Genomic DNA, 14,335 nt, shown 5'->3' on the forward strand with positions numbered 1-14,335 from the left:
CAAAATCAGCAGGGGATCAAATACTTATTTCCCTCAGTGTAAATGGTTAAATATCTAATCATGCAACACTCTGGTCTCATCATTCAGCTTAAGGGTTCCTGAGGTCTTGTCATGATCAGACTATGTAACATAGTTTATCTAAATGTCCATTACTTTGTCAGACCAGTGTAAAGTAAAGCAGAATCATATTTAATCTAGGGTAACTTTTATGGATGCATGGATGAATAGAAAGTGTAATAATGTGTACTAGTATTTCTTCATCTCCAGATCAAACCTGTTAATTCTGACAGCAGGCAGTCCCTCAAAATGTGATCTGAGGAATCAGATCAAAACCTGGATCTATCTACTGTCAGCTACATTATTGTATTAAAGTCCCTACTAAAAGTGAAAGTGCCACAATCAAGCTTTGCATGAGTTTGAAGCATATAGATCTTATCATTTACATCACTGGATGTTATCATTGATCCAAAACATAATTGGACCTATCACAGAATCAAGAAATTGACATTTCACATTTGCAGACAAATGATTCTTGCGTATTGTTTCTTAGAGAGACATGGGGTAACAATTCCATAAGGTATAACCAACATGCCCAACTTTAGAACCACACAGTTCTTTAATCAGAAGGATATCAGGCATTGTTTTTCTAACTCTTGTGCTACTTTTTATGCTTAACGGGGCATGACAGACCTCTTATGTTAGAAGTAATTATCTGTAGCTTGGCCATTTAAACAGAATTAACAAAGCATAATGGAGAGGTGCAGTAGCCTTACATGAATTGACCTCAACATCCAGTTCAACTTTTCCCATGCAGGAGGCCCTTGATTATTGCAGAGGTTACATTCTCCACTGCCTCACAAAATGCCAAAACCATGATAATTGAAGCTTACACTTATGCGTATGATGGGGTTAGGTTCCTCAATACATGAGAAAAGTGTTAAAAAATGGGGGGGGGGGACTGTGGAAAGAACAGAAATAAGAGGAGTACAGCACTGTACCTTGGCCACTCCAGCTCTCAAATTCCTCCAGTAATGGCCCCTCCAAATCATCCAAATTCCACCAAGAAATCTTCCAAATTCTGCAATAAAATACCAACATGGCTCCACACTGCCTCCAAGCTAGATATGCTACCGGAAGTGCGAAGCATGTGCCCAGGATCCACAAACAGCTGAAATTCACCCCCACAATAATGAAAACTGGGTATATATAGCCCAAACGCGAACGGCCAAAATAGTGAACAGAGAACCAGGATAACTGAGGGTCTCCAGAATTTTCATGTACTTGCTACATAAAAAGGTAATTTAACCAGATGATATCAACCTTTAACAGTACAAGAAACAAAAGATTTGCCCCATCCAGTGCCCATAATATTCTCTCCGCTCTCAGCTAAGGAGAAAGAGATAGTTGACCAGTATGGTTATGACTAATATGAGTATAGGAGACATGAGCATAATCAGGAAGGTAGGACCTTTTGCTAAAATCTACCCTCAACAGCACCACAAAAAGAACCAGTCTGGGAGCCAGTTTGAATTATACTTTCCCAGTAATTAAAAGGGGGTTGGCGAAATGTGCTCCCTTCGTTATGTCTTTTGTGGATATCACAATGTCCTCCTGGCAAATTCCTGTATGTGTTTGTCCAAATCCAAGGGGTGGTGTTAAGGTGACATGTAGAGCAGCAGTTTGGATTAACAAGCCTGACCATGTGATAAAGGAACGTGTCAGGAGAATGTTAGGATGTCCGGGAAAGGCATCAGCAATACTAGTGTACTCTCAGTGCATCCCTCTTTTGGTGCTTAGGGCAAAAAAGTATTGTCTGAGCTGATCCACAGTTGTGCAGCCTGGCCTCTAAACCCACCAAACATTAGTACAATATTAACAGCAAAATATATACATATAATTACAAGTTAACACCAATTTTCAGTGTTTTCTGCTATAGAAATGTATATGTCAAGAATCAGGGATTGATTTTGAAGACCACTCATTTGCATTAGTACTGTATCCTTCTGCTTCAGAAATCTGAGTCTCCTCAGCTGGTGCCATTCCAAAGAATCCCACTGAGAGATGTGAAAGCTAAACTTCTGGGAAGGGAACATTGTATCAGTGGCTGTGTTGTGGGGGAACTGCACATTTTAGCAACAGATTCTTCCTAGACTTTTGAAGGCATTTGTGATAAATGATAAAAGGAATTTAGCAATTGGGTATCTGGGCTGGTTTGCTTTAACTGAAGGTAGAAAGTGCAGCTTATGAACTAGTTCTGTGATTAAGTCGCTTGCAAAGAGTTCTGGAAAAATGACAGCCAGTTATACCCACGGAAACAACTCTGAGGTGTTTTACTGGGGAATGTCAGAATTTGATACGGGGGGGCGGGGGGGGCGGGGTCCACGGAGAGGAGGAGGAGGGGGAAAATGCAAAAACCCGTGGACAAAGGATAATGATGAATAATGAATAGAAATTTCTATTCATTATTCATCATTATCCTTTGTCCACGGGCTTTTGCATTTTTCCCCTCCAGAATTTGATACTATGCTGGTAGTTTATGTTGTCTACCTCATCTTAGATAAGATGAGGAGGTCACTCTTTCTCTTTTAGTTATATCTCTAACTTTCAGTTGTAAGGTTGTAAGGCCATGGCAGTGTTTAAAGTTGAGTTAGCCGTGTACTCAAAGTCCTATGCTCTCTGATCTGGAAGTCAGTTGGTAATTGTTGCTTCAAGCAATTAATTTGGATAGCAAAGTCATCAACATCTTACTTCATTCTCCATGTTTGGGCCAAGCTCAAATCTAATTTATCTTTCTTGCCCACATTTGTGTCACCCTTTTTACTGTTGTCACTTTTGTACCTGCCATCTCCCCCCCTCTCCCTCTCCTTCAGTCTCATCAGGCAAAAGTCCAACTGAGGTGACTGACAACAGCCTGGGATAGATAACCTACAAGACTCCCATAATCTATTCTGTGGATCCCGATACACCATTAAACAGCTGATCTCAAAGTCTTTGTATAGCCAGGAGGATGTTACCATACTGATTTCCTCATAGACCCTTTTATATAAAAGAAGACTAACAGAATATAAATTGTAGACTGGTAAACTTTGCACAGTGCAGGGGGTAAAGGAGTAAGTAATGTGAAACATTAAAAAAAATATATTTCTCCTCCAAAGATTTATAGTTCTATGCACTGAAATGATGTTGAAAGAGAGAGGTATCCTGTATCCTCTTGTAGAAGCTTACCAAGGTCTTTTGTAAAATGTGACGTCTGGACCCTGAGGGTCATGGCAGCTTGCCATTAAAAATTAGCGTCTATTTCTGTTTCTTTTGTCTGGTGACCTGACCTGAGAATGCTCTGTTGGCTGCAGTTAATACAGTGGGGAAATAAGCTACATCTAAACATAGATCTAATTGTTTTAAGGTGTATTTCTTGCTTTGCATTGTGTTCATTAAAGTGAGGGGAAAACCTAACTCACGCTCAAAAATAGACTGGATAGCTACATCCATAAAGAGAGAACAGGATTTTGAATGTTGCATGTCATCCATTAAAGAAAATAAATAGTGGTATGCATGCTTTTAAGGGCATCCATCAATTTGGAACCCTAAATGTGAGCTATCTGGCTCTGAACATTCAGTTATATTACTGGAAGTATGTTATCATGTATTCACTATTGCTGGTGCTAAATTTCCTAGAGGTTTTTTGTTGTTGTTTTAAATGAATAGCCTGCTTGTTTTTCCAAATTCAATACCTACTTGTCTTCATTATTTTGGATCAGATCACATGAAAATCTAACAGCATCAGTTGCATATACAATACAACATGTGTCTGTTTGCAAAGCCAAGTGATTTAAAAAAAAATAGCTGCTGGCAATAGACAATTATTTTCTATCTTATTTGGCTGAGTGTGAATAAGTGTAAAAAATAGTCATACTGTATATCAAACAGCATGTGCTGGTTCACAAAACGTTTTGGACCTTTAGTCAGTTTTCAAAACTGTAATGTTTTTTGTTGTTGCTATCAACATGGGGTTAGATTTTGCAGTATTTCTCAAAGCATTCATCCTTCTATTTGAATTCACAAAATGCAGTTGCATTTGTTTCCTATAAGGAAATAGAGCAGCATTCCAAAACCACATTGAAAACCTGAAAGCCTGGACCATGTAAAATGTCCTTACTTGTAGTGTCTACCAAGAAGGGGCTGAGTGTGGGGTGAAGGAGACAGTCCCATGAAAAAATTGCTGGGCATTGGTCATAGTGTCAGAGAGCACTTCTCGGGAACTGCTACTGGGCACGGCAGAACCAAGATCCCGCATAAATTTATTTTGGCTGAATAGCTTCAAAGTTTAGTTTGCTATCACTGTCTAACATTTAACAGCAATTCTAAAATTAGGTCCTCTCTAGACTCTTTCATTTGCATTTAAACCTTGTTTAAATTTTAAGAACAGGACCACTTAAATGATTGCATTGAGTTACACATTTTGAAAACAGTGAGTGACATTCAGATTAATATTGCTCTCACATTAGAACATTGCCCATGTGCAATGATTTTTCCCAATCACACCTTCCCTCTGCTGCTCCCTGATGTACGTCCCTGAGGATCCCCCCAGTTTTCAGGGGCATATTTTCAGAGGAGACTTCAAGGACAGCAGAGAAAGGAGGGGCTTGGAGAAGAATTGTTGTTTGTGCCCAACATTCTAACATGAGGTCAACATAAGTCTTGATGCTGATCATTGATTGGAAAAAACTACAAAGAGCACATTGCTGCTTGTTCTTGCTGCTTGTCCTTCAATATTACTGCTCCTGCTGTTTCTCAGATAACTTGTTTCTCTCTAAAACAAATACTTGTCAAGCCAAATTATAATTTATAGTGAAGTGTCCTATGGGATTTTTTTTAAAAGCTAATGATATGGCAAGTGAACCATATCGTTAATTGGTGCTAATGAATATATATCATTCTATCATTTCCAAACTAGAAAATGACAGATGGAGAGATCTCAGCAGGAAATGTCCCCTTCAGATCGAGCAGCCAAGCACCAACATTTGGGACTGCCTGCCTGACAAAAGCGAAGAAAGCTCCATATGGCAGAGAGAAGCAGCTAGCACATGCTCAGTGACCAACCTGATCAAAGATCTCAGTCTCAGTGACCGCAATGGCAACCCCTCAGCACCTCCCAGCAAACGCCAATGTAGGTCACTTTCCTTTTCGGATGAAATGTCTAGCTGCAGGGCTTCATGGAGGCCTATGGGGTCAAAAGTCTGGACTCCAGTAGAAAAGAGACGGTGTTATAGTGGAGGAAGTGTCCAGCGCTACTCCAATGGATTCGCAACCATGCAGAGGAGTTCAAGTTTTAGCTATCCTTCCCGGTCAAACACACTTTCTTCGTCCTATGAACCATCTGGATTTAGCAACAGATTTGGATGTCAGCCGTGCCAAGGAATGAGGAGGTCAGCCACTTATGGACAAACAAGTGATATCTGGGGAAACGATCACAGTTCAGTAGAAAGTGGCAGGGTTGACATCCAGCGATCACTCTCCTGTTCCCATGATCAGATTTCCTTTTCGGAATATTGTCTGCCTTCAGCAAACAGCACCCCGGCCTCAACACCAGAGCTCACAAGGCGCTCCAATGGGCTTTCCAGAAGCCGGTCCCAGCCATGTGTCCTTAATGACAAGAAGGTTGGAATTAAACGAAGGTGGCCTGAAGAAGTTAAGGAACAAAGACCTTCACTGGACCTTGCCAAGATGACCCAGGTAAGGGCTGATTGCACCACTGAGGAGTATTATGGTTAGATTTATTTATTTATTTTATTTTTACATTTATATCCCGCTCTTCCTCCAAGGAGCCCAGAGCGGTGTACTACATACTTGAGTTTCTCTTCACAACAACCCTGTGACGTAGGTTAGGCTGAGAGAGAAGTGACTGGCCCAGAGTCACCCAGCTAGTCTCATGGCTGAATGGGGATTTGAACTCAGGTCTCCCAGGTCCTAGTCCGGCACTCTAACCACTACACCACACTGGCTGGATCAAACATATACAAAGTACACAGGGCATTTATTTACATAAAGGCAGCATTCCCCACTTCATACAAGAACTGATAATGTTTTGCCATTGACAGAACTTGGAAGCCAGTGATTTCTTTACCTGGCTGCATTTTTTGACATCAGGAGACTGATTCTTATTCTGATGCTTAGGAACCCCCTCCTTCTGCCATTATTGCAAAACTCAGAAATGACATAATCCCTATCCAGAAGATTTGCCTTTTGAAATCTTCTTCCTATTCATAATCTAAGAGTAAAATAATGTAATCATTTCACACAGCTCAGCATTATTAGAATGAAATTATGTCCCCCCAAGATAGGCAGAATGTGCATCTGGTAGCAATGTGTTTTTTTTAAGCTACATTCTTGTATAAAACTGCAGAAGGGGTGCTTTTGACAACATGCTGTGGAAAGCAGAAGAAACCTCAAGGGTACTTAGTGTTCACTATTTCTGATTGAATTCTCAAAACTGGGGACTTTACTGTCTATGTGTGCTGACTTCAAGCAGAGTTTTGGCTTCTGTAATTTTCCACTTCATTATCACATTTCATTTTCATTTGCAAAACAGAGGGCAAAACTTTCCTCTTTAGTCAGGAATCCAAAGTGTGAGTAGATAAGAAATCTGAAATGCATATCAGAGAGGATATTGCTTCCATAAATGTTTAACTTCTTAACAGAATCTGTTTGCAAGATGTAGCCTTTAAAAGTGTCTAAGCTGCAAGGAGCCTTCAAAGAACAGTACCCCAAATCAGCTTAATTTTCTTATCTAATAACAAAAGTGTTATGATTCAGCATTTTTATTGGCAACAGTTTACCGGCATATACTTGTTAATAGCATAATGACATCTTTGTGTGGGACAGAGATAAATTCAGGTTTAAAGATCTGAGCATTTCACCCCACCCCATAGCAGTAGTATATTAAACCTGTTTCCTGGCCTAATTCCCGTTGTGCTTTCTTGCCAAAAAAGCTCCAAAAATGAAGATTCCACTAGCTGCTATATCCTTCTCCACATTGTTAACATTGGTTGCATGCACCTAAAACAGCGGCTGCATCCTCATGAAGATACATTCCTTTCCTATTGTTGGTACCACTTTACATTAATAATCTTAATAAAAGCACCATCTAATTTTGTTAACTGTGAATTTCCTATGTAGGTACAGTGGATTAGTAAAGTTGCAGTTATCCTTTATTTCCCCTTACCCAGCATAATGACTTTTGATATGGGAAACTCATTTACGTTCTTTTTCTAAGACCCTGATGCTTTCGAATACTTTATGGCTCAATGGGTGATTGAATAAGTCCATTTTCTTTTGTGTTTGAGGGAATGCTTTTTCCTCCTTTACAGAAGTTCAAAAGATAAAAAGGCTAAGAAAATAACATGCTCGGGTGACTTCAGGGGAAAACAGAGTACATTATACTGCTCTGTAGTCCCCCTTTGAAAACGTGTGTCAGTTAAATTTAATATGCTAAGCTGCTTTTATTAGCTAATAAACTGGATAGGTAGTAAAAACAACCTTATATTTTATGAGTCCCATGTTGAAGTCACACAGCTAGCATCACTAAAGGCCTTTTCATTTTCTTGTACTTGTGGAAACAGTTTAAAATATATAGTTATGTGTGTTTGTACCCAGGTATATATTTGTGTGTGTGTGTTTGTGTGTGTGTGTGTGTGTGTGTGTGTGTGTGTTGTTTCATTTGCTCCAGGCTGGTATCCAAGGAAGTGGCGGATGTTGGTAGTAGAAGGTGTAAAAGGGACTGCTGAATGAAATGAACTTCTGTGGATGGTTTAGTTTTTCTTCTGTAGGGCTCCAGGTACATCAGACATACATAAAAGTAGAACATGGGAGGCTTAGAGTTGCTGTAGTGGCATAGCAGCTCCGGAACAAGTGTGAGTGATTTTGCAAGCACGAGTGCCTCCTGAGACTGCTGCGGGCGCAGAAAATGTGACAAAAGCCAGGGATATTTTTCAGATAAAGTGATGGCATCAAAGTAGTACTGTATTTACTCAAATAGACGACAACTCAGAATTTAAGACAACCCCCTTAAAAACAGAGGGACTCTGAATTTAATATGACCCCTCAGTTTCTAAAATCAAAGAACTTGGGAGGAAACCTAATCTTGGCTTCAAGTAAATAGGGTAATCTTGAACTGATCTCACATTAACTCCCATGGTGATTTCCATGTCAGTGAGGTAGAGATAACGAGTTCATCCTCACAGGACATGTGCTCATTTAAATGGGGTCTATGTTGTAGTTCTTTGCAGGCTTCATTGAATGGAGGTTCCTGCGCAGCAGGACTTTTCAGATGCCTTTTTGGGCTTTCTTGTATGAGCCATGAATCACAGGCTTTACTAGGGGTTGCATTGTCTGGCTCTAAATAAAGGGGCAAGCTGACATAGATTTCATTGTTTTGACTTGCTAGCTTTCATGCGTACCCTGTAGTTCAGCTGCTGTGGGCCAGTTGGCATTTTGCGAACCTCTGTTAGGTTGCGGCCTGGCCCTGAGGCAGATTGTGTCTAGGAGGGTCCCATTGCTGAGCAGGTCAGTGAGACTCAGACAGCAGATGCAGTTGACAGGCTAGCTTCACTACCATATCAAATTGACAAGGATCAGAAAGCAAAAGGCAAAAGATGTGGTCAGGTTTTGGTTTATGGAGATGAGGCTGTTGCTCAGTCACCAGGGCTGAAGAGCTACAGTACTCATTCTGACCAATATATTGGTGCCCCTGCAGTGCAGCAGAGAGCAGGCTGATGATTACCTCGGCCTGGGAATTACTATGATGGTGCAGGGAATAAGGTGCCTGAGGCCTGCTACCAGAGTCCTAGGTAGGTAGGTGTTTATTTGTTTATTTATTAATTTATTAAAAATATTTATATACTGCCAAAAACCTGCGCATCTGGGTGGTGTACAACAAAATCACACTTAAAGAAAACCAAAAATAATTAAATCATTTAAAACCCAGTTAAAACTGTAAATATAATTAAAAGCCTGGGTGAACAAATGTGTCTTCAGTGCCTTTTTAAAGGTTGCCAGAGATGGGTAGGCTCTTATTTCAACAGGGAGCGCATTCCAGAGTTCAGGGGCAGCAATGGAAAAGGTCCGTCCCTGAGCAGACACCCCCATCCCCGAGGTGGCAACTGTAGGCAAGCTTCTTCAGATGATCTTAATGGGCGATGGGGCTTATGGCGAAGAAGACGTTGTCTTAAATACCCAGGGCCTAAGCTGTTTAGGGCTTTATAGGTAATAACTAACACCTTGTATTTTGCTGGAAACTTATCGGCAGCCAGTTTTTTGAGAACTCATGTGTGCCTTACACACTCTCAGTGAAGGCCAAACTAGATAAGATATGGGACCTGCATGATGAATCTTCTGATGGTTCTTCATTTTTAGTGATCACTCAACCATAAAGGGCTGTGCATTGAATTGGAGCCACACATGTGTTTGTGTGCACATATGTGCATGTGCGCACAGTTGCTTAAGCCTTTCTCTGCAGGCTAATTATTCTAGTTGAAATCACCCCCTACCCACCCCGCAACATCTTCCTCAGTTACAGAGAAAAATATCTGGGGAATGGATCCAGTATCTTTTCCCCTGAGGGAAAAAGCAGCTGGGCAGGAATTTCAATTGGAAAAACAGACCATGGAGAAAGGATTAAGTATCCCACCACTGTCACAATTAAGTTCCCAACCCCCTGTAGTTCATTTCAGTAAAAATAATGTCAAGAGATGCCTTTTACATCTCCTGCATCTTGTTTAGGATGGCCATACAAGACCTTAAGTAGGTAAGGTAGTTTCCCTCTGACTGTTTAGAATCCTTAAGGAAAGAACAAAGTCTGTTCCTCCAAATATCCATATGTCTATAAGATAATTTGTTTAACAACAACAACAACAACAAAATTTGTGGAGCTAAACTGTGATGGTTCAGCTGAAAGTCGTTGTTTTATGAATGTGGATGTTCTCCAGATTAAATCTCCTTCCCCTAATAACTTTAATGCCTTGTTCATCTGAATTCAGAACACTTGGTTGATATTCTCATTTAGGCCTGGAAAGTGATGGACAGGAAAAGCAGAACAGTAAGCCATTCTACTGGGTACTGATAGCAACCATATTATAAGTAATTTTCATACTCTAAATTTATTTGTGCTTGATGGTTCCCCCAAGCAGTGACAGGGTACTGTATCTGACAGTAACAAAGAACAGCACAATATGTTCTACTGTACAGCAGGGTTCCTGCTGTGCAAGACAATATAAAATCTACCACATCTTTGTGAGTGAACGACCCCTCTTGTGTAGGTCTTCATGTGATCGCACCATCTGGGTGGAAGAACTAAATAAATTAGTCCCAAATGATGGATCAGAGTCCTAAAAAGCTTAGAATGATGGAACACTACAATGCTTCTGGCCATGCAGGCTTCCATGTAATTGTAATTATGATCAGTTATTTTCATCAGATGAAGCTGCTTTTAATGAAAAGCAAAGAATCTGTTGCATTCTTCTGATCCGTGTTAAAAAGCTATTTTGGCAATGCTTCCTATATAGTGCCTTGTCTTAAAACTACCTTAGGGAAAATCAGAAAGCAATTTTCATTCAAGGATGGGCTAAAAACCAATTAGGATTTTTCAAACTAGAAAAGGCTGAGAGTGGAAATAGCTGAGATATGCATGGGTTGGGGAAAAGGGAAACAGCAGTTTACCTTTTTGACAAAAATGCAAACACTAAATGACACTGGGCGAATTTAAGCCACAGCAGGATCCCCCATACACACATACTGTGCACTCATTGCTACTGGAAATAGTGACTGCTGATTGCTGTAATGGAGGTGATATTTGAGAGCTGTTGTAGCATAGTGGTGATGATGCTGACAGGTCAGGAAGTCCCCAGTTCAAAGTTCTTCTCTGCCACAAACTCACTGTGACCTGATATAAGCCACAATGCCTCCACCTCTTCAGTATGGGGATAATAATACATGCCTGCCTTGAAGGTTGTTGCAAGGATCACAAAAATATAATGAGGTCATTTATACGGACGAAAGGACAAATATCCTTCCCAGGTTTGGGAGCTGTGTGTGTTCCCAGTTTTTGGTGGGGTGGGAGCAAACAGCTACGTAGGAGAAGGGAGAAGTGACTATATGGAATCAAGGTAGGATGAAAAGCTGGGTAGGACAGCTTTTCCTCCTACTTTAGTCAAATACTGTGTATGAAAGCTGGGCAGGACAGTGCTGTCCTACCCAGATTTTCCTCCTACCTTGATTCCACACCATCACTCTTCCTCCTCCTACCTAGTTGTTTGCTCCCACACAACTGAAAATTGGGAGCACACCCAGCTCTCAAACCTGAATAGGACACTTGTCCCACCCAGTTTTTGGTTGTGTGATTGACCTCAATATATGTAATGTGCTTTGGAATACAGTATAGTAATACTGAGCATTATTACTAGGGAATATAGGAAAATAACCAGATCATCAGAAGAGGACATTCTTCCCATGGTTGACCTAAACATTTCACTGCTGGAAGCTTGTCAAAAACAACACAGTTAGCATTCCTGTGCTATTTTTATACACTTCAGACATCTGGATCTGTCTACTGATAGGGACTGGATTCTTGGCTGGATGGACTGCTGGTTTCACCTTGTAAAGTCTGTGCTGATGTTTAGGCCAGTGGTACTCATTGTAAGGCCCAGGAGCCAGTGGCAGCTTCCAGCGACACTAAGTGTGGCTCCCTGACTTATTCGATTGATAGGCCGGTGTGAAGCTTCAGCTGAAGCCAGAGACTCTGCACCGCTTCCCTGGAACTGCAAAGAGGCAACTGTGTCCACAGTGGAGTGCTGTGCTCTGCCCAGTGCTGGAGGCAGGAGTTCCTTTGAGGGAAATGGAGCCCTAGTGGCATCTTGAAAGGCACACACATATAGTGCTGTATGTAAAGAGTTCAATGGGAGAAGTTCTGGAAAGGACTGCACTGCCCAGTTCTCTGCATGCGCCTTCAAGGATTGATAGGGCGCTGTTTCTCATAAAGTCTCACCTCCCTTGGTGCTGGGGAAAGTGCAAGCATGGTACGGAAATCAGCATGGTTAGAAATGGCTCTTGCATGGAATGTTTTTTTTTGCCAAAGTGATTCAACATGTTGTGTAATAAAGCAGAATCTGTTTTAAAGATTGTTTAGATCTATCTCATATTGTAGTCATAGTTATAGCTTAATTTATTACAGCCCCTTGACTCTTTCAGGAGTGACAATGGGAGAGCTGCGCTATCATGACTTAAACATGTTTATGTAGTGAAAGATCACACAGCGATGAACTGGGATTTTAAAAAGCATTCTGGTAGCAGCACAATGAAGCCATTCACAATTACTGGTTAAAAGTATAATTTTGCCTAAGGCGGTGGACTAATTTAGGAGACTAGAGCTCTTGTTCTCTGTTCTTCCTTAGATTTCTCTGTTACCAGAGGCAAATCACTCAGCTTTTCTGTTCTCAAAGAGTTGCTGTGAGCCTGAGCCTGTTGATGTTTGTAAAAATCAGCGAGGTTCCTAGAAAGTAGGCTTTGTATAAAATAATTCAAACAAATTATTAAAAGACAGCATTGATTTTTAAAGTAAGCCAGAATGTAGAGCAGGAATGGCACACTCCTTGCGTGGAAACTTCAGTTCAATGCTCATGCCTCCAGTTCAGAAAGGAACCTTCTCTATATGCATTATTAACCTATTCATGGTTAGTCTGTCTCTTCTTGCACTGGGGAAATATTTTCACACTCAAGCTGTGAGTTCCTCAGGTCTTCTGATATTCTGGAAAGCGTACTCCAAGCTCAGCTGTGCTTGAATTACCTTATAGCCCCCATAGCTACTGGTTATATAAAGCTATAGAGATTTGGCTTCAATTGGGGGGAATCAGGAGGTGAGTTTTCTAGATTTCATTAAGGTCCCCCTAGCTTTTACTTTATAATCTGAGTCTTGTGAGTCAAAAAAGATCTGTGAATATTGTGTGGATCCAGTATCTGCACCTCTTTTTCTCTATGTGTATATACGTGCCATGTCAACACAATAAGAAAAATGGCTACAACAATTAAACAGGAAAAAAACTCTAAACATAGTTGCATGTGTGTTGGTCCTGCAGACTGATATGGGATTTTCATGGAAGTACAGTATGCATGTTGGCAATTTGGGCTTGACAATGCAGACCTGGCTCTACTAACTGTGTTTGATTCCATCCACTGATTCCATCCACCATGATCAGCCAAGACAGGGCTAAGGCAGCCAAGCTCAGGCTTGGCTGCCCATGAGAACCACTGGGAGGGATGCAGCGCCTCGGTAGCAGATCCGACTATGAAGCCCAGCTGTTAAATGAGGTTAAGGGAGCAAGCGCTCCCTTAACCCTGTTTAACTGACCATGTGTCAGCACTGGCTGCTTTCAGCTGGTGCTGAGACACTGAGGGGCACCTGCCCATCTCCGGGGGTATACCCACATGCACTTACTTGCACAGTGCATTGTGGGATTTCTGGGGGGTTTCTGACACATCCTGGACCCCGCAACTCCGTGCTGGCAGATCACCTGGGCATGTGATCTGCATGCCCAGCAACTGGGATCTTGTCATCTGCAGGGGAGGTAAGCTTCTGTAGCCTTCCTCCGCGTGTGCTCTTCTGCTGGGTCCCTGATCATGAGAAAGGGCCCGATGATGATGATGAAGATGGCATTAAGATTTCTCCTTATTTGTGGTTCTTTGCTTTACACTGATGTGTTTGAACTGAGTAGGAAGATCAAAAAGGCCTGCTGAGTAAAGACCCCTGTCTGCCCTCTTCTGTGTGCTGTGCTTTTATCTGCCATGCTCTTGGCTATCAGTACTGTCCCTGCCATAATCTATTTTTTCATAAGGTCATGGCCCTTGCGAGCACTGCATGTTTGATCTCGCATTAATAAAATAATGGGTTTATCTTTGAATATGCCAACAAGGCAGTTCTACAGAGAATATCCGCAATTTGGACTTGTTTAATTGTTGATAATTTCTAATGGCTGAATCATAAGAGAGACCGTGAAGTGAGGCAATATGGTATAAGAAGTGTGTCTCCAACACAAAGTCCAATTTTTTTTAAAAAGAAGACAACCTTGGTTTCTTTTTTTTTAAAAAGGAAGTGTTTAAATAGTGCCCCTTCATTTGCTTGCATTATAGAAATAACAGGTGGTATGTAGAATTAGTCTTCCCAAAGAATTCATGTGGAAATATGGAACTGAGTCCCAGCTCTGAGAGTAAGTTACATAGGATACAATTCTATACATACATACAGTGGAGTAATCCAGTAGAACATACTTCTAAGTAAACACATATAGGA

The 14,335-nt window shown here is 41.1% G+C and overlaps 2 protein-coding genes across 8 annotated transcripts in view; one reads left to right on the forward strand and one right to left on the reverse strand.

The window, feature by feature from the left end:
* The window catches only part of FAM53B (family with sequence similarity 53 member B), a 165,790-nt gene that overhangs the window by 80,301 nt on the left and 71,154 nt on the right, over positions 1–14,335 (forward strand). For all 7 annotated transcript variants that reach the window (XM_053306386.1, XM_053306382.1, XM_053306385.1 and 4 more), the window contains one exon: positions 4,955–5,733. In XM_053306386.1, coding sequence (XP_053162361.1) covers positions 4,955–5,733 — 779 coding nt within the window. The remainder of the gene's footprint in view (positions 1–4,954; positions 5,734–14,335) is intronic.
* The window catches only part of LHPP (phospholysine phosphohistidine inorganic pyrophosphate phosphatase), a 302,212-nt gene that overhangs the window by 8,946 nt on the left and 278,931 nt on the right, over positions 1–14,335 (reverse strand). The window lies entirely within an intron of this gene.

The sequence above is a fragment of the Hemicordylus capensis genome, chromosome 3, assembly GCF_027244095.1.
Source record: "Hemicordylus capensis ecotype Gifberg chromosome 3, rHemCap1.1.pri, whole genome shotgun sequence".
NCBI lineage: Eukaryota > Metazoa > Chordata > Lepidosauria > Squamata > Cordylidae > Hemicordylus > Hemicordylus capensis.